The following is a 20,773-nucleotide window of genomic DNA, read 5'->3' on the forward strand; positions in this document are numbered from 1 at the left end:
AACAAGCGTTTATCACATGTTAATACCAGGAGCCATATAACTTAATTTTAACATAGCAAATTTTCTAAAAGATTTTTTTTCAAAATTAAAACATTATCATATAAAAATCGTATAAATAGAATCCCAATTTTTTGGTGCCAATTTACATAAAAAAATGCATTTGGATTTTCCTTTTACATAATCCTGTCCTTCTGCAGGCAAAACACTCAAGAATTTAAAATCACAGGTAGCCTCCCCTTAATTTTGTTTCAATATTACTGTAGTGGGAGTATTGGACCAGAGAACTACCCTTGATCAAGAAGGTCAGTGAGTTTAATAGACAGGCAGATTGTATTGTGATTGTTCCAGTCCCCAAAAGGTAACATTGTGTGTGTACTGCTATCGGACAGACCAGTCGATCATGTGACAGCGTTCCTACTTACCTTGATGTGGTCGGTGTGTTTGCCGTAGTTCTGGAACAAGTCTGGGGTGGCGGTCTTTGGTACATAGAGAATGGACTTGAAGGTGACCTCTCCCTCGGCTGTGAAGTGGACTTTGGCCATTGGTTCTTCTTGATCCTTACTGATAGACTTGTAAAATTCTGTGTATTCATCGTCACTGATTTCACTAGATCTGGAAGTGAAGAAAATAACATATGTGAATTTGTTTGGTTACAAAAAAAGCAGGCTAAACACAAGAAATATTATATTTAATGCCCCACACATGCTGTTTTGACAGCAATACTGGATGCTAAAATGTTAGAAATTTCGAAAGAGTGAGATCAAAACCAAATAAATAAAGTGATAATGCAGAACTTTGATAAAGATTCCCTAAACAACTGTAAACAACTAATATCTAATTGAAAGTTCTTGAAATGCAGTTAAACCTGGTTGAGAAACCACTTGTGTTAAGAGACCATCTTTAAAAATCCTCAAATCAGTGACTTTCTGTCACTAGGAGACCACCTGCAATAAGAGCCCAGTCAAATGGCTGCCCAATGCTGGTCTAGGAATACAAGTTTTACTGTAACACAAGGTTTTCTCAAATTATGAACTTACAAATTACTGACTTCTCCCCCAACAAATGACTGCTCCCCATTACTCACTTCCTGGTCCAGATTGGCTTGACACTGTTCATGAGTTCCCAATCCCACACAGTCTTCGAAACTTTCTTTGTCTTCGGCTTTTCGTCTTCTTTTTCTTCTTCTACTTTTCCTTCTTCATCCTCATCCTCATCTTTGTCTTCCTCTGCAGCTTCGTCCTTCGTCTCCTCCTCATCAAGGGGTTCCTCAACCTCTTCCGTCTTGCTGGTCCACAGGTAGATGTTGAAGTTGATGAACTGACTGTATTTACGAATGAGTTCCTTAAGAGTGGCTTCCTCCAAGTAATCGTTGGCTTCCTCCTTCATGTGAAGGGAGACTGTAGTACCACGAGCCAGTGTGTTGCCACGGGGGTCCTTGGTTATGGAGAAAGACTCGGAGTCGGACTCCCAAATGTATTGCTCATCGTCATTGTGTTTAGAAGTAACAATGATACGATCAGCAACTAAAAAGTAAAAAAGAAAATATTCAAAATCATATCCATGACATTTAATTAAAGATTTTCCTGAAATAATGTAAGAGATAAATATTTTCAGTTATGAGAAAGGCTTATAATTGGTAATTTTGATAATATTTCTTGTAAGCGATTTGCCCTCTGTAAATAATGCATTAATATTTTCATCAACATCCTCAAAGCTGTGCCATTTCAGAAGAAGATTCCTGAACATTTTACTGAAACCATCCTTTCCTAGGCCTCCTGAAAAACTAACAAGCAGCCACACCATATAAACATATCTGAAGTCACATTTTGTATATTTATGGATCATGTCAAATTTGACCTACAGATAGTTATGTAGCCTAGGCCTGTACGCAATTTTTAAGACATCCAAAACGTAAAAAAATTGACAATATGTCGGGATATATACATACCTTTATAACTTCACTTGGCCTTACAGTACAGATCAACTAAAAAATGAATAGTTCCTTTTTCATACCTACACCTTGTAAATTACTTTAAACAATCGCTTTTTTTGTGGTTTTGATCTAAAACGATAACCGAGTATAGGTGACACTTACCAAGGAACGATGAGTAGAAACCAACACCGAACTGTCCAATGAGATCGCTCATCTCAGTTGCGGAGTTTGCATCCCCAAGGTGTTTTAAGAACTCGCTAGTACCAGATTTAGCGATGGTTCCGAGATTGTTGACAAGATCAGCTTTCGTCATACCGATACCAGTATCTGTTACATGGAGGACATGATTGTCCTTGTCTATCTGCAAGGTCAAAGGTAAAATTTGAAGGTCAAACACTAGTAAAAATAGACTGTAAAAGTAGAAATTTTTATGTGTGGAAATGTTCACGTTGTGAATTTTAAAACTGATTGCAATGTGGAATTTTTTTCGCATGTGGCAATGGTCCTGAAATTAATCCATTCAATATATCTATAATTATATAATCAACAAACGAATAATCGCATGTGACATTTTTCGCACTAATTTACCATACCAAAACAAAAACAGGAGCAGACAAACATGTGAACATTTTCCACTTATGTAGTATACAAATGAAAATTAAACTAGACGATTAAGTAATATGCATGCTTAAAATTGCAGACCAACTTCACCAGATAGATGAGTTGTTTTAAAACTCTCTCCTTAACATTCCCTAATTCATTAAAAGATAAACTAATTCTAAATATATTTTCATTCTTTTTTCACATTAAGGAAAAAGAACAAAACTCAAATGCCTTTCTCTTATACTGTTTTTGCTTAAATATTACTTTTTGTAACAATTTCCTGTTACAAAGAAAACAGCAGAGTAACACTGGTACCGAAACTATACAAAACAAAGGTATGTTATTGTGACACTAGCTATAGCAGCTTGGCTAAATACCAGGATTTGTTTCAGAGAAACATTTTGGGTACACTGACTTATAACACCTAGATGGGATTCAGACTATGACCTGGCACATTCTATTTATAGTCACTAGCTCTTACATACATAGCCCTCCCACTCGTACAACACTTTCTGTTTTTGAGATTTTATATCTACAATTCCTCTCAAAACATTACATGGGAAGTGGGTGTTTGGCATCGCTACAAACATCTTTCTAGCACAACAAACACCAATACACTTCTCAGGTATGTTTTAAGAGGTGGGAAATGGCAGTAAGACTATCTAAGTTCTTCAGTTACAGCAACTTACTACACCCTACAGATGTATTAAGGCTGTATGGTATCTTACATATCACACCTTTAATTTGTGTTGGAGTTATCTCCCTTTAAATAATTTGATAAAGTTGTTTTTGATTAATAAATTAAAGCTCAATTGTAGTTCTTAAACGATTGCCAAGGGGGAACTCTTTTGTAAAAGAGATACACTTCCCATTATGGTAACATATACCCATAAGTAATTACTGACTCAAATAAAATACCTCAGTATTCTATGAAATACAGTGATAACAGTCTAATCCAAACATATCCACTACCATATTTTAAATTCTATTAGAAATGACTCAAGAAACTTTACAGGAACATTTTACAATCAAATTTAAAATCATAGGGTAAAAATAATTAGACCTGATGAATAAAACAACTGAACTTACCTTAATTTTGATACTGAGCTCGTCTGTGGCAGACATAGCTCCTTTGTCAGTGAGACTCATGAATCGGATCTTGTCCAAAGCATCAGAGGCATTGGAAATTAATTCCCTGAGGAAAATCTGCAACATAAAAAGTTAATATGCATTAAAAAAAAAAGAGACCTAAAATACTACGTCTTAGCTCTTTCTCCAGAAAACATTTCAGTTAGAGAACTCTTTGCAGATATATTCAGAACAGGAACCATTATGATAAATGTGCAATTCTCAATGTTTTACCTATTCCTTATTCAAAGGGATTTAATCAATAACTTTTTTTTTTTACAATTTTCAATTTTTGTTTGTTACAAAATGTTTAAACAATTAACAGCCTAGATCTAGTACTAGTAAACAGTAACAAAATAATTTGTCTAGTACACAGGGCTATTGATGAGGGACAGAGATGTAGTTTAAAACAACAAATGTCCAGTTAAACCTAGAAAGTCTTGTGACATCAAAATCATTGAGATATAGAGGGACACTTTTGCGAGGTGATGAAATCAATATCTAAAGTTTTGTCTATTTTAGGTCAAACATCTTTTATATATACATGTAGTAGCAATAATGACATATGATCTAATATAGGTACGTAGTACTGGATCAAACAAAGGAACGTTTGTTGGATGTGTGTTCCTTAAATTAACATGTAAGAATAGAAGTAATTACGACCGCCCCCTTCAGTCAAGATACAAATGTTAAGCAATTATTTTAAACAAAAATAAAAGGCAGGAAACAAATCACACAGTTATTACTTAAATACGGCACTAGTGTTAAAACCGATGCCTTTCTTTTGATTCGAGCAGAAGATTTTTTATATAACACAATCCATCAATGGCAGATGTACAGAAGGAAACTATTAGACAATATCAGAAACGGTATAATTTATCTTATATACCTCCTTGTTCTTGTACAGAGAGTTGATGATAAGTTTCATCATTCTGTTAACTTCAGCCTGGAACTGATGCTTCTCGGACTTATCGCGGAGCTCTTTCATCTGCGCTACGTTCAAACCATCTAATTGTATAGCCTCTTCTTCTCTGAAATAGACAATATAATGATGTATTAATTTGTGGAGTGTACCACACAGGTAAAACAATAAGGTACATTTGTACACATATGTTTTAGTGATCTTTACAGCTGGTAGATGGGTCATATATTTTAGATGATCAAATTTTGGAAAGTCACACCAGATATTTTAGCTCATGACCAGATATTACCAAACCTTATTCGAAAATTTCAGAAGTATCCCAACGCTTCAACGAGACAAAACTTTGCTTTCATATCGCAGCAATACATGCTATTTTAATCACCAAAGATATATCCGGGGTTCTAAAGATGTTTACTCATATTACTAACACCAATTAACTTCAACAAAGCTAGCAAATAGGAAGATTCTTCAACATTTATTGATGTTTAGGAAGCCGAAAATGTTGCTTTTAATAATAACCAGATATTAATGTAAAAAGAATATCAGGTTATGACCAGATATATGGGACTTTCAAGATTGACAGGTGCAATGGGAACTAAGCACTTGCTGGAGTTTAATATTAATTTCCCGTGTTGATTCTTTTTATAATTGCAATTTGAGACAGCTGAGAAATAAAGAGTATCAAAGGATGATAAGCTACTAGAAAAAACGGATCCTTTCGGCAGACATATGACAGTAATGCATACAAAAACATTGTTTTTGTTGTCCACTCTGGCTTCAGCAAAAGATATTGATGTAAATATCTACTGTCTGAAAGGTAGTATGATGGTCGATAAAGCAACTGACACAAACAGACAGTCGGCCAAAGAAACAAGCAGTTGTTTTTACAGGGGTGACAAACCTATGAAAGTACATGTAATTTACCCCAACATGACTGCAAATATTTGTTTAGTTTATTTGACATAATAAGTTGTTCTCGACTTCATATCACTGGTTTGTAACATAGGAGAATGAAAACGAACGCTTAACGCTGCAGACAAAACAAACAATGTTACTTCATCCTCAGAACCTCTGCCTACTTCTGTCTGTAAAAAAACATCCAATTTGCCGGTCCTTGACTTGACATAAATAGTGAGTAAGACGAAAATCCTCTACACAACTAAATACTCTCCAACACCAGGTACTAATATTTTCCTTTAATATAATTGATATTTCTTGGGATATTTCTTGAGATTTGAAAAGAACACAGGACATTCACAATGCAACATTATTATTTTTTTATCTTAATGTATAAACTTGACCCCAAACATGGTAAATAGGGTAATTTGTGTAGTTGAATCATTTGATGTAATTACCCATACTAGTGATGACAAATTTCCTTCATTGCTTGTGCATATATATATATAATGAATAATTTGTACATTTATAGATCCGCGTGAACATGTACCTGTTATTCAATTTAAACGAACACACTTACTTCCCCCCTCCCTCATCAACATCTGTGAAAACATGATATTTAAGCTCAGCCTTGTTGAGCATAGTAGGTATCTACAGTCAGTGTTCTGAGGTAAAAATTGAACACAAAGTTTATGGTTTCTGTTACTAGATCTACGGAATAGTTGGATCAATAGTACTTCTACCACGGGATTACTTATGGCAGCAAGGCAATGCTTTCAAAGCGAAAAGACCTTGTGATAAAGTGAAGTGCATTCTAACCTAATTATTAACATATTGAGGTAATAAACAATAGCTCTTTATCTTCTTCCTCAGACTGTTTATGGCATCAGGGCTAGATATTATCAAAACAAAAGGCCCATAGGCCAATAACACTTCCCTGTGTTTTAATCAATTGTTTTTTCCTGATTTTTATTCAAAGTGCACAATTATCATCAAAACAAGTTCTGAATTGATAGTAAATAACACAAAGTGAAATATCTAGATTTTATTTTTTTTGCAGCAAAGACAACTGTACTGTTTATGACAGAGAATTGCTCCAGTATTTGTAGTTTTCATTGAGTTGGTATCTCACATTTAATGTTCAGTCCTGGACCTAATTTGAACAAGCTGGAACTATTTAAGCAAGTGTTTGTTCCACATTAAAACAATAATATGGTTCTAGTGGTTCTAACAAAGTCATCTGAAGTTTTCAACAGTTTTTAACCCCTGACCTCAAAAGTGAGTCAAGGTCATTCAGTTTGTTAAAACTGATAACACTTTACCCCAGCAATCCATATAGGTTCAACACAGGTACAACCCATGTTTAGACTCATGCTTCTGAAGCAATAGCACATTTTCCATTAAACATTTAATGACTGTGACCTTGACAGTAGGTCAAGGTCAAATATTTTAACCATTTTACAGCCCTCCGCCCTAGCAAGCCTTAGGCCACATACTAGGACTCTAACACAATGATTCAAGGAGAAAGGAGTTTTTAATTAATTATTGACACTTGTAAGCTTCATGGATTAAGGTGTAATGATACCCCTCAGTCTTCATGTAACATATATGTTACACGGGGCTCCAGAGTAGTATATCCTCTTTACATCCTCACCACACACGTTGGTGGGGCTCCACAACAGATTGCTGTGTACACACTGCAGTGGTGTGGGTGAGTACACATACAAACTGTGCAGCACTGGTGACCATACATGGACAGGCATCACATTACACCAACATACACCTTCAGTCTGGTGTAGAGCTATAACACTTAGGTGCTTGTATGTTGGGTGGGTATGGTAGGGGCAGGGGGAGTTGGGAGGGGTGGTGTTGGTGGGAGGGGATGGCTGGGAGGGGATGGCTAAGTATACCCCTACTTTCAATGTAGCGAAATACAGTGTACTTTTATATGTGTGTGTTTACATAGCTCTTTTCAAAATTGTAAAGTAAAAATGGGCGAGAAGGAGGGTTGAATGAATTGAAAGATGGTTAGGTACAAGGAGATGTGCAGGGCAATGTACTAATATATATATATATCAAACTTGAATTTAGAGGGTAGCTCACGATAACACATTAAATTAAAAAGGTCGGGGTCTTAAGGTTTAAGCTGTCATATCAGACTTGGAACTAATTGCTTTGAAGGTCGGCATCTGAAGGTCAGTTATTTATATCAAATTAGGAACCACGCGTCTGAAGGTCGGGGTCTGAAGGTCAGCTGTTTGTATTAGACTAGAAACTGTAGTCTGTATATAGAGGTCGTTGTGCCTGAAGGTCACTGTATCAGACTTGGAACCAAGTGTCTGAAGGTCACTGTATCAGACTTGGAACAAAGTGTCTGAAGGTCACTGTATCAGACTTGGAACAAAGTGTCTGAAGGTCACTGTATCAGACTTGGAATCAAGTGTCTGAAGGTCAGCTGTTTTTATCAGACTAGAATCTGTAGTCTATAGGGGTGTGTCTGAAGGTCACTGTATCAGACTTGGAACCAAGTGTCTGAAGGTCACTGTATCAGACTTGGACCCAAGTGTCTGAAGGTCAGCTGTTTTTATCAGACTAGAATCTGTAGTCTGTAGAGGTTGTTGTGTCTGAAGGTCAGCTATTTATATCAAAGAAAGAAGCAAGCGTCTGAATGTTTGTGTACGAAGGCTAGTTGTTTGTATAATCAATTCACCAAAATGCAGTACTTCTTAACTAATCAGTAAGAATTAAGGCTAAGGGGATAACCTATTGTTGTGTCTGATGGTAGGCCAATGTTGTCCTGGCCAGTATTTGTAATAGCCAGTCTCTGTGGTTGATACGTATACATCTTCTATCATTTACATGTGAACCAATTCTATAAATAAGCCAGGTAAACATTCTCCAGCTATCATCAAAACCAGCCCAGTGTCAGCTTCGTGCAGATGCTTGCATGTGTTGCACGTTTTTTTGCTAGCCATACAAACACATGTGTGACCTATACCATAGACAATCTCTAAGGTTGTAACAGAGTAATGCACCAAATTCACAATAATAGTCAAGTGTCAAGAAATAAATGTACTGTTAAAAATACATTCAGTTGATGATGGACGAGGGAGAAATATAGATTTCCGTTGAGACGCTAATGGCTGCCACATGTGTTATTCCAGGGGTAATTATATATATTACTGACTTGTCAATCTGCTGTTTTGGGTTGTAGTGTGTGGGTTTTATGGGTTTTCCTTCAGCCTGCAGTATACATGTAGCTGTATATAAGTACCTAACCATTCTCTCCATTAGTTCACATACTCAACATCAATAAACACCTATCTATTTGTCAATTAAAAATCCTGAAACAGGTCTGTAGTTACTGGTGCCTAATACAACTGTATATTCATTATTGACTGACTTCTATATCACAATAACAAAATAGAACAATACACAAAATATAATTTCCTTTATGTTCTTGCTCCATCAGACTTCTTGCATATTGTCTTACTTTGTTCCACTGACTAAAATTTCATTATTGATATTAGTTAATATTCTTTTTATAAATGTCTTCTATTTTGGTATATATTATATGTACATGTATAGATGTATATAACAAAGTACTTGAGATTATAAACATTTGTTTCCCTTTGATCAATCATATATAATTCCCCTGGGGCTTTGCCATCAGGAAATGTTATTAATCTCAGGGAAATAAATATTCATGTTTCCCTCAAACAGCATCAACACATGTATAAATGTAATGTGTTTTCAAGGATTCCAAGCCTATGGTTTCCACAGATATAATTACCTCATGCATATTAATCTCCTATCAAAATAATTTTACCTATTTATAGCATGTACATTTATATAATGTTGACACCTTTATGCATTGAAAGTAAAAATTTGATTTGATTCAAAATGTCTGTGCTTTAAAGATCCCTGTCCCATTTCCCCCTATATACAGTAACCCCCCTAAACTTCTGTTTGGATATTAGTGTATACGTAGTACGTCTTGTCCAAGATACTTCTGTTGACCAGGTAGCGAAAATCGGTTAGAGGGATATAGTATATCAATTTGAAGTCCAGGGTTTGAATCCCATTCTTACCCCGCTGTATATAAATTAAATATTATTTTTAATGACATAATGATAACCAAATAAATGACAAGAAAATAATAATACTTAACAGTCACAGATGCCGGACGTACTAATATGTTTTATATAAATTTTGTATATTATTCTTTTTTATTACCGTATTATAAACAATATTCTACTATACACTATATATATACACATCATATTTGTGTGTCCAGCAACCATATGATTTCAGTAAAATGACGCTAATACTATGAACGGCTATATTCCAAGGCATGTACATGTGTACATTTCAACTTTGGGCCAGTACTTTATCATAAGCCTTGTCCAACTTGGTCTGTAGAAATCGGTAAAAATGGGAAGTGGTATACCGGTATGAATAATAATATGTGTAAAGTGATTTACCCCAGAAACAGGTGGCAGACAGCTTGACTACTGTGGAATCAATCTCCCAGCCTTTCACTGCATGTTCTACAACTCTAGTGCTAACCATCATACCAAGACTTTATGCATGATGTAATTTAACCGAGACATTTTATTAGGCTGATTAAGGTTATACTGTATTATGAAACTCAAGTGCTACATCGGAAAGAACAAAATGTTCGAATTCTAGTCCTTGGAGAAAGTAATTTTGAAAGTATTTGTCCAAAAACCAAAATATATGGATGATTCCAAAATACGATAAATATACAATCCATAGATATCGTAATAATGTTTATCAGAAAAAAAAGAAAGAAAAAAAGTGGCCTTTTTCTTGTCAATTGAAAAGGGTTTTGATAGAAATGAAATAGATTGTCTTGCAAAGATGTCTCTGGCAAGTAGAAACAAGTTTTCACTTGCAGACAAAATGTACTGGAGGAATGGCCAGGAGAATCCGGTATTATTCAAGCCGTTTTCTCTTTCTTACTGACCAGCAGCTGGTCACCCACTGGGCCAGGGGATTATACCAGATAATACCAGACTGTACACCTGTTGTGAAAAGTATGGAGAATCCCTGTACCAGACCCCAGCTCACCCCCATTGGAGCAATGCCTGGCAGATCCTATTCTTACACACACAGTGTACACCTACATGTAACATTACAGCCCTTTTCAATAAATAAAACAGAAGGTGATGACGTACGTTATGGAGAATCAGATTATCATCTTCCTCAACAACCATCTAACAGTGTCTACTATATATACTGGTATATACCGGGGTAAATACTGTATATTACCAACATGTATACTTAGCCCATACAGCCAAGTCCTTAGAAAGGAAATACAGAGTCATATAAAACAGTGATAAGCTAGCACCTGCCTCAAAAATAGGCTCCCATATACACATAAAGATTATTTTGTTTACATGTAAGAATATGCAAAAGTCTTGGAAAAAATGGTCTTCTATGATTTTTTTTGGAAAATACATAAAGTCTTAACCAACCAGCTGATGAACTGAATGAGAAATAAGCTTTGATGTATGTATTCAACTGTTGTGGTAGGTGTCTTTTTTCTTTATTACAAACATTCTTAGATCTTTTTCACAACTACTCCAGAATTCTTGACGCTCTTAGTTGGGTGAAATTACTGTGAAGGAGGTGTGGATAGTTGAGTGAAACTGACAAGCAGCAAACAGATGCTGTCATGATGTCCTGATAGCTTAGACACATTTATATCCTAAATCAGGCTTCAGGGCAAAGGGCAGCAGGCAGGGGAGCTCTCCTGCTTTAGAAACAACAATCAAGCATAAGGTCATAAGGTTAAATGATTCTTAGCCCTTCACAGATCTTGATGTCCATTCACGTTAAGATCAGCTTCAAATTCTATCACAACAAACATCTGTGACCAATTTCTACCCATGAGGGTCTGTTTGATCATTTTTGTACCATCTTTCATCAAAATCATACAAAATATTCTTTCTGCATCCCCCCCTCCCAATATCTTAAAGATAAGTGTGCAAGCCAAGCGAAATCTGTTAGTTTTTAAAAGAATATATACCCATCGGTAAACATTTTTTTTAGCTACCAGTATATATATGCATCAAGATTTAGCATTGTAATTTTCTATAACACGTTATTCTCGAAATTCCTGGGGTTATGCTCTCTTACATTCTCTGCACCCCTGAAATATGTAATGACAAATCTGTATGTGTCACCTTGTGGATGATACAAACTAAGATAGTTAGATCCTTTGATGTACATCAATCCTATTGTGTGGCATAATTTTGTCATGACATATTACAGGGGTGCAGGTCTAGAGTATGTAACAGAGTGGGTACATGTAGCCCTTGGAATGTCCAGGACGATAACTTGCAGGTACATTGTATACACGTACAGTACATATATTTATCCGCAGGGGTTTCATTGAAATTTCAAGTTGCATGCATGAAAGTAACTGGTGAAATATATGTAGTAGGAGAGTATTTTTACTGTCTACTGGCTACAAATGAAACCCCTGTATCTGGTATCATAATTTAAATGATTGGAATCACGAAAAGTTCCAGAACTTGTGAGCTGCACGTTCGCCTCGGGTGACAATGGTTTTCTCGGGTTGACAATATGTACGACAACACTCCAAATACATGTACTGTACATACCACGTAGAAGACATTTCTTACCAATCCCGGATGAGCACATGTACATTTTTTTAACATGTCTTTGAGTGGGGTGAAAACTTCAACAAAGTAAGATATAGAAAGCTCTTTTACTGTCATTATTGTACTTAATTGGTATTTACCTTTGAACGACTTCATCGTCAGTTCTGGAGCCGTCACGACTTTTGCCCACACTTTCTTCTACTGTTACATCCTCGTCTACATCTTCTTGGGCCGCACATAGCCCTGCAAATGAACGAGAGAGAAAAATAAACATCGTACATTAGAAACGTTGTTTGTGCCATAAAATGCAGAGATTATCTGTAATTAGCGAGACTCCTGACATTTGTTCAACAAACTTGTTACTGAAGAGAGATTATCCAATTTGTTGCTAGCGATGGGCAATCAGTTTAAAATCGTAACTGAAAATCGGTTTGTCATCGGAAGTTGTTAACCGACTGATGTTCGTTTGCATAATCAGTTTATACTTTTATAGGACTGAATACCCAAATGAAGTGAAAACACTACTGTTACATAAACAAAAAGAGTTGTAAATATAAGGTTTTGTTTTTTATAATGAATGGATTTCAAGCAACTTTTATGCAGTTTTGTCAATCAAATGACTTTCAAAGCGTTACATTGTATACATTTGACATCTTGATTTCAATAATTTTCTGATATATCGAATATGGAATTTGTAAAGGATAATCGGAATCGGAAAGGGCAAACCAATCAATGTTTTAATATAATCGATCATCAGCCCAGGATGAGGTGGGGTCAGGGGAAGTGATTATGCAGTCATTTTGGATAGATTGCCCCCGAAAAAAATCTGCTTTGCGATTGTGAATATAAATATATATATATGCATACAAAAAATCCCAGAATAAACAGGTCTGTATACATACTTCCAATATATATATCAACACTATAGATTTGGATGCCTCATAACATATTGTAAGGTGGGAGAGTTTAGCCGGGACCCAAGAGGAGGAGCATCAGGAACCCTTCCTTGTGATGAACTTTGTGACACCTTGGTGTGAGGTGCTCATAGAAAGCCCTATAGCTGGGGTGGAATTATTTATCAGTCATCCGATGTTAATAATCTATGTTCCAGATTCTAACATGTACAATGTAGGAATTTCACAGGTGTTAATAGCTTTGGGTATTTTAAGGTGCAAGGAGCTTTAATTAGCAACTTTTCTGGCACTGGTTCTCCAAAAAACATAGCTAAAATTTTATCTGGAATTTAAAATTTCCCATTGGGGAAAATATTGCTAAAGTTATGGAAAAATCTTGTCCGAAGATAAGGAGTCTTTTTTGTAACAGGGCCTGGCTAGATACGTCGGTGAAAAGAGACAAAAGATATCATTAATTAGCTTGAAACTATAAAAGTTGTGGGTGGGTGTTGAAGTACATCTCAATATAGCTTGATTTCTTCTCTTGCTGAGGTTTCTTTTAAATTCTTTTTTAAATTATTCAATTTGAAATATTTAAACATTTTACGAACACCCATATTTAAACACTGCATTATTTTGGTAAAAGCTTCTGTATACGGAAAAACTTTTGCTCAGTCAAAACTGTGAGCTGTCACGACAAAATCGCCTTCATTACGCATACGGACGACAAAAAGGTGATGGTGAATTATATAAACTAGGGGGGGAATCTCCAGCTGGTACACAGTAATATCGTATTACAACATTGATCATGTTATAAAGTACAATCCAATATGGCCGCCAGATTCCTATCTTGATGTGTAATTAATTTATAATAACTCAAGATTTTTATGTTCAACCTAGTTTGTAGATAGTCTCAAAGCGGTTCACAAATTATCATCCCTGGTTATAGGGCCTTTGCAACCAGCCAATATCTATATTTTTCTAGCACTGCCCAACCACATACTTATTTACAGCTGAGTAGACTGGAACAAGTGGAGTAAAGCATCTTGCTCAAAGATACAACACAGTGCAGTGCCGCGACTCGAACCCGCAACCCTTCAGTCACGAGCCTGGCATCCTACCACTAGACTACTGTGCCTTCTAAGGGGCCTACGAGGAATCCTGAGGTGTGAATATATCTTAGAAGCTTTTAAGATGTGAAGAGCTCAAGGATTTTGCAGGATATAAGGAGCTGACATGTACTTTGTACATCTGTAGTTGTTTATCCTTCACATTCCCTCGGAGATTCTATATGTAATGTACAAGACACTTGTATATAACACAGCATTATTACCAACAGCTCGTATTTAGAGTATATAGTACTTTCCTTGAACATCTTGGCAGAGATCTGCAATATGGCTCTTGATAATCTGTAATTTCCTACAAACAGTGCAAAACACTGCAGGGTGTGTAGCACAATGCTGTACGTCACAATGTTCTGGGGGCTAATTCACTTCAGAAAAGATATACATACATGTACAAGATGTATATGATACTTAGTGTATAAGAAAGATATACGTCAAATAATAAAAACCAACATGATCAAGGCTTCAATTAGGACCACAGTATATGTATCAAACACCTATCATCCCTTGACTTAAGCAGAATTCCACTCTTTATCTCTTTGCACCGCTAATTGATGCACAATATATCATCTGAGCTCCAGCAATACATGCTAAACCCTGGAGTGCCATGAAATTAGGTTGGAATCTCGCAGACCTAGATTTGCTGTGAAGGGGTGGGAAAAAAGGGGAGAGGGATATTTCAGGTAAACTAGGTCAAAAACTTGTTCAATTTTGAAGAAAAAAGCAGCATGGAAATGTTCTGAAAAGAAAATAAATCTCACTTAAATTTTGATTCATTGATCGTCATATCTAAGGATTCTTTTTTTCTGTCTGGTTATATCACAAATGACCTCATATTCTCAGAAGTTCTCTGACCTCTGAGGAAGGACTTCATTAGACCACCATCAATTATGACTCATCATTAGCTCTGATCATGTGTTCTTTACATGATCTTCCCCGGAAAGAAAATGTATATACATTTGTGTGACTGCCAAACGAAAGTGGCTATTTGTGTATTACATTTGTAGCTGTGCTAACACTGCCATACAAAAGTGGCTATTTGTGTTTTATATTTGCAGGTGTTCTAACACTGCCAAACGGAAAGTGGCTATTTGTGAGTTACATTTGTAGGTGTCCTAACACTGCCAAACAATAGTGGCTATTTGTGTATTAGATTTGTAGGTGTGCTAACATTGCCAAACAAAAGTGGTTATTTGTGTGTTACAATTGAAGGAGTGCTAACACTGCCATACAAAAGTGGCTATTTGAGTGTTCCCTTTGTAGGCGTGCTAACACTGCCATACAAAAGTGGCTATTTGTGTTTTATATTTGCAGGTGTTCTAACACTGCCAAACAGAAGTGGCTATTTGTGTTTTATATTTGCAGGTGTTCTAACACTGCCAAACAATAGTGGCTATTTGTGTACTACATTTGTAGGTGCGCTAACACTGCCAAAAGGAAGAGGCTATTTGTGTGTTACAATTGAAGGAGTGCTAACACTGCCATACAAAAGTGGCTATTTGTCTGTTACATTTGTAGGTTTGCTAACACTGCCAAAAGGAAGTGGCTATTTGGGTATTACATTTGTAGCTGTGCTAACACTGCCATACAAAAGTGGCTATTTGTGTACTACATTTGTAGGTGCGCTAACACTGCCAAAAGGAAAGTGGCTATTTGTGAGTTACATTTGTAGGTGGGCGAACACTGCCAAACAAAAATGGCTATTTGTGTGTTACAATTGTAGGTGTGTTAACACTGCCAAACAAAAGAGGCTATTTGTGTATTAGATTTGTAGGTGTGCTAACACTGCCAAACAAAAGTATGACAAATTACAATGTAACAGAAATCATTCTTTTTTCAATGCCTCTAGATCTGCTAGGAGTCAAACCCGGGACCTCTGGCTTAATAGTATTACGCTCTACGGAATTAACTAAAGAGAAATTCTCCCTAGCCGTGAGACGGTAGGAAGTGGCTAGTATTTTACCAGGGTGTACCAGATACACTGTTATTATACAATGTACCAGATATACTGTTATAATACAATGTACCAGATATACACTGTTATATTACAATGTACCAGATACACTGTTATAATACAATGTACCAGATACACTGATATAATACAATGTATCAGATACACTGTTATAATACAAAGTACCAGATACACTGTTATAATTCAATGTACCCAATACACTGTTATAATACAATGCAATGTACCAGCTGAGATACACTGTAATAAAACAATGCGCCAGCTGATATACAATGAAAGATTGTACTTTGAATATAAGTACAATTACCAAATGGTTCATGAGTATAAGGAAGCAATGTTCCCAGAAACCACTAAATGAGGGGTTCTCACCCCCCAAAATAGTTGCTTATTCCCCCAGTTCTCAACAATTGGCCTAGCTACGTACCTATGCGTACAAAATCTTAAACATATATCAGATATACCCCAAATCTAAAATTCAGTAGGAAGGACCACTGAGGAAGCCTGAAAACAGACCGGGACAGGTGAGCTGGCACTACACTGGACACTGCTGGACCACCCTCCTTTTCACTGTACACTGTACATGTGGAGATTGACATTGATACATGTACCAAGATGTAAGATACTGTATACTAGGGTCTGGGATAGACATCCCAAGTCTCTGTCTAATATCAGTACATCTGATGCAGTACTTAAGTACATCCCACTGTTTACAATTAGTACCAGCTGGCATGGGAGCACCAGCCAGTGACCCAGTCAGTGGTCAAACCACAACTGCAACTAGACTGTGACCACTTAGTTCATTCAGTGTGTAGTATGTGTACATTTGTAGATAGGGTTGTCCATTTTCAGTACTTTGACCAAAATGTGTAAAGTAAAGTGTGCTATTAAAAAGGACATTTTAGAATCAATACATTATAAAGATGCACACATGTCTCTAGTTTTATAATACAGCTTCAAGGATGGCAGCAGACATACTTAAACAAGTTGCTTATTAATGTGATATAATTATAGCTTATATAGGCTGGTATTTATCCATCAATTAGCCCATGCCTGGTAATAAGCTCTCTCATACTTATTGCAGTTCAGTAGAAGTGCTAACAAAATGCTATTTCATTGTCCTGTAATAGGCCTCCCACCTACTTTGAGTACAGAGGTTATGAGTTTGCCCACTGGGCTTATTGCAGGGTAAATATGATGATGTTATTTTTAGCACATCCAGCTTAGGCTCCTTACATCATTTCACTATACAAATATGTAATTTGAGAATTTAATATCACATTATTACATATATATGAGTCATTGTACAGTTGGTATAAATAGTACATACTGTGAGAGTGTTTTATATTTTTTTATGAACAAGATTAGATATTTTTGGGACTCGGATATTTGATTCCCAGACTTCCACTTTTCCTGTTGGACTCCAACTTTTTGAGGACCCACTCTAATAACTCATAAGTAACTGGACTCGCCAAATTTTTAAAAAGGTGTTTAGGATTTATTTGAAAAAAAATCTGCAAAAATCACCTATATGTACTAGCACCACAATGTTAGAGCCCAATAGAATTGTATCCCATAGATTGTAGGGATGACCGAAGTATTTACGACAAGTTATGTCAATGCGAATATCATGTTCTGTCTTGTACACCTTGGCGATAATGAAGATCAGATGTGTTTGGGCTATAGATAGCCAGGCAATATATCAATCTAGGTACCAGTATATATACTCCACCACAATACCAGCCCTGCAACGTCAATCTATGTAGATCTGGTATATACACAACACTGCATTAGCGAAATTGAAAAGACAGTCCAGAGGCTAAAAACATCCTTTTCTCTAGATCCAGACTCCCTATATATACGCTAAATATATCTCTTCCTATATTTCATTTATATTATTGTACCTTCATTATATATTGTTCCTCAGTTAACTACATATAATTGAGTATGTTCCGACTTCGCAAAAGCTAGAATCAACTGTAGTGAAGATATATTTGTATACAAAGATGATATCATAAGAAAATGGTGCCCACTCCTGTAAACGATCCAACCAACTGAAAATTTGTGAAAGTGATATATATGCTCTATAGATGCAGATTATGTTTTGAAAATAATGTCATTGATTATTGGGTTGCAAAATGGTCATGCCTGACTGATTTCTACATTGATTTTCATCATTTGATTTTCGTTCAATTCTTCCCCTGCCTTTGTTCGATTCAGATACATGTATGCTCACAAGTAGAAATATATTTCATCAGATATTGCAGTGTACAAGGTTTCTAACTATGTTTCGTTCGGCAGGAAATGCATTTTGAAATAGGTGTTTCTAGCAATTAGCGACACCAAGCTATTTATAGCTATTATAGTAGGTTGATCTGCAGATTGTACCAGACCTGTTTACATCAGTTTTATTGACGGTATACGAGATGCAACTTTTCCAAAAATATGTATATAACACTGCATCACTTAAATCAATCTGAGCCACAAACATTAAAAACTTACAAAGGCATATATTGGTTTGTAAGTAATTATATCTTTCAGAGTACAGATATAGAGTGCTCACCATCACTTTCCGATAATTATGTGATGAACTTGTGCTTCAGATATAAATCACCTTATCATATCCATTTCTACTTCTCAGCATGTATGAACAGGTATTTTTCTTTACCAAAATACACAGTAATTAATGAAAAAAAACCCCAAAAAACCCTCTTAACTCTCAATTAGATACATTTAGAATAATTAAATATTATACAAATTGGAGAAACTTGTTTCTTATTTTTTAGTCTTGTCTTTCATCTTTTTGTTATATCATCATGATCATTAGAAGATCAAACACAGGGACCCTATAATATTAGTAGCCAAGGTACATAAATATTTCTACAGATAAGAGTATAAGACGTGTATAGCTTACTATAAAGACAAGAGTCTCATCAGCAGTGTTGACAAGCTGGAAACATTTACGTAGAGTACCGACCTTGTCAGTAACTACGCTCAACACGATATAGAGGACAGAGGGTATTTATTGTGTATTGTTTACCTAAACACCCTCGTTAATTGTCTCTTTGAAAACAATGATGTGACAGGAGTGAACATGTGCATGAAAGAGAAACCTGCCATTCTGGCATCTTTAGCAGATTATATAATGTTCGTATTGTACCTCGGAGCACGTAAATCTTTAGTCTAAGTGACTGATTAGGGAATGAAGTATATTACATAAAACGACAATGCACCTGTTAGTTACAATATATAATCTGTCATATATATCAAAAACGAGGATATATATGAGGCCAAGGATTTACATGTGCCAAGTCCTTAACTAAAACTTTGACCTTCACCGACAGTCTTGCCCAATAATAGACTATCTAGGACATTTGCTTAATCAGCATATTTATAATTATCTTTTTTCTTTCTTTCAAAAATCGAAGCCAAAATGCATGTGATAAAATTTGAAGGAAAGTTAAACTCACATGATCAGGCAGGTGACCCAATGCATTCTCAGGATGGACGGGTATTAATTCTCCAATCAAATATAATACATGAGTACCGCTGGGCGAAACAATAACTTTTGCAAAAATCACGGAAACACATCAACATATCATGATTATTTAGCCTACTAAGTTTCAAAGAAATCCGTCAAAAAATGTAGGAGGATCGAGATCTCTGGACAAAAAAATCAAATACTGAAATGAACACAAAGGGCAATAACTTTTGGAAAAATTGTTGAATCAAAGTATACCAAGTTTCAAAGAGATTGGTCGAAAAATGTAGAAGGAGATTGCCAGACAAACAAAAGTTTACGCCGGCTGGCCAGACAACCTCATACCATACTACTTCCGTCAAATTTGACAGGCGTATAAAAAATAAATTCACAGATGTCTGGCATCTAATACTTCATGCATGTAAAGTATGTTGAGTGTGATTTGGAACAGTATGCAGGTCATTGGCCACACACTGAATTAAAGATGCCTGACAATCTCACCTGGCCAGTCATGGGAGCACCACCCACTCTACGACAACAAGTACAATGTATACAGTAGACACAAGAGATTGACTGTCCAATCTTTTTACCATAATTTGTACATTATTAACATAATATGGAGCATTTGTTTGTCCAGGCACTAAATATTGGAACAATGTTAATTACAAATAAATTGTTTTTAAAAAACCTGCCAATTTAAAGTAATGTTAAAATGTGATTACACATCCTGCTGATGGGCAGTGTGGTCATGGTCATAATGGGGGTGTGGCAATATTACAGAACTGATAAAGCACTTGTTAACAGTTTGGTGTTGGCAATATGATTGGTAATTTTACTGATGCCCATTTGCCTTCTTCATCTTTAAACACTCAGGTGGGTAAGGTATTCAGATGACCGCTCCTTCACACATATATTCATAGTCTACAGCTGAAGGGGGGGGGTCATCCCGATAACAGACCCTCCTGATCGCCAACAGCTTGACTAACCAATACCATGAAAAGGGGTAATAGTCCTTGAAGGAAGCCCTGAAACGCCCTAAAAGGACTCTGGGGATTCCCTTGGATCTGCTACTGCCTATACACTAATACTGCACTCTAGACATAGGTGGTGGGCACGTCTATCAAAAAAAAAAAAAAAATAAATATATAAAACTAGAAAGGTGAGGAACTCAGC

General features: G+C 36.0%; 1 protein-coding gene across 2 annotated transcripts in view; it reads right to left on the bottom strand.

Annotated features, from left to right (window-relative positions):
- Positions 1-20,773, bottom strand: part of LOC110461697 (serine-aspartate repeat-containing protein I-like) — a 43,136-nt gene that overhangs the window by 21,610 nt on the left and 753 nt on the right. For both annotated transcript variants that reach the window (XM_021515303.1, XM_021515302.1), the window contains exons 2-7: positions 12,277-12,379; positions 4,554-4,695; positions 3,626-3,742; positions 2,096-2,294; positions 1,085-1,523; positions 423-612 (exon numbers count right to left, since the gene is read on the bottom strand). In XM_021515303.1, coding sequence (XP_021370978.1) covers positions 423-612; positions 1,085-1,523; positions 2,096-2,294; positions 3,626-3,742; positions 4,554-4,695; positions 12,277-12,379 — 1,190 coding nt within the window. The remainder of the gene's footprint in view (positions 1-422; positions 613-1,084; positions 1,524-2,095; positions 2,295-3,625; positions 3,743-4,553; positions 4,696-12,276; positions 12,380-20,773) is intronic.

This window comes from Mizuhopecten yessoensis, unplaced genomic scaffold (assembly GCF_002113885.1).
Source record: "Mizuhopecten yessoensis strain PY_sf001 unplaced genomic scaffold, ASM211388v2 scaffold10651, whole genome shotgun sequence".
NCBI lineage: Eukaryota > Metazoa > Mollusca > Bivalvia > Pectinida > Pectinidae > Mizuhopecten > Mizuhopecten yessoensis.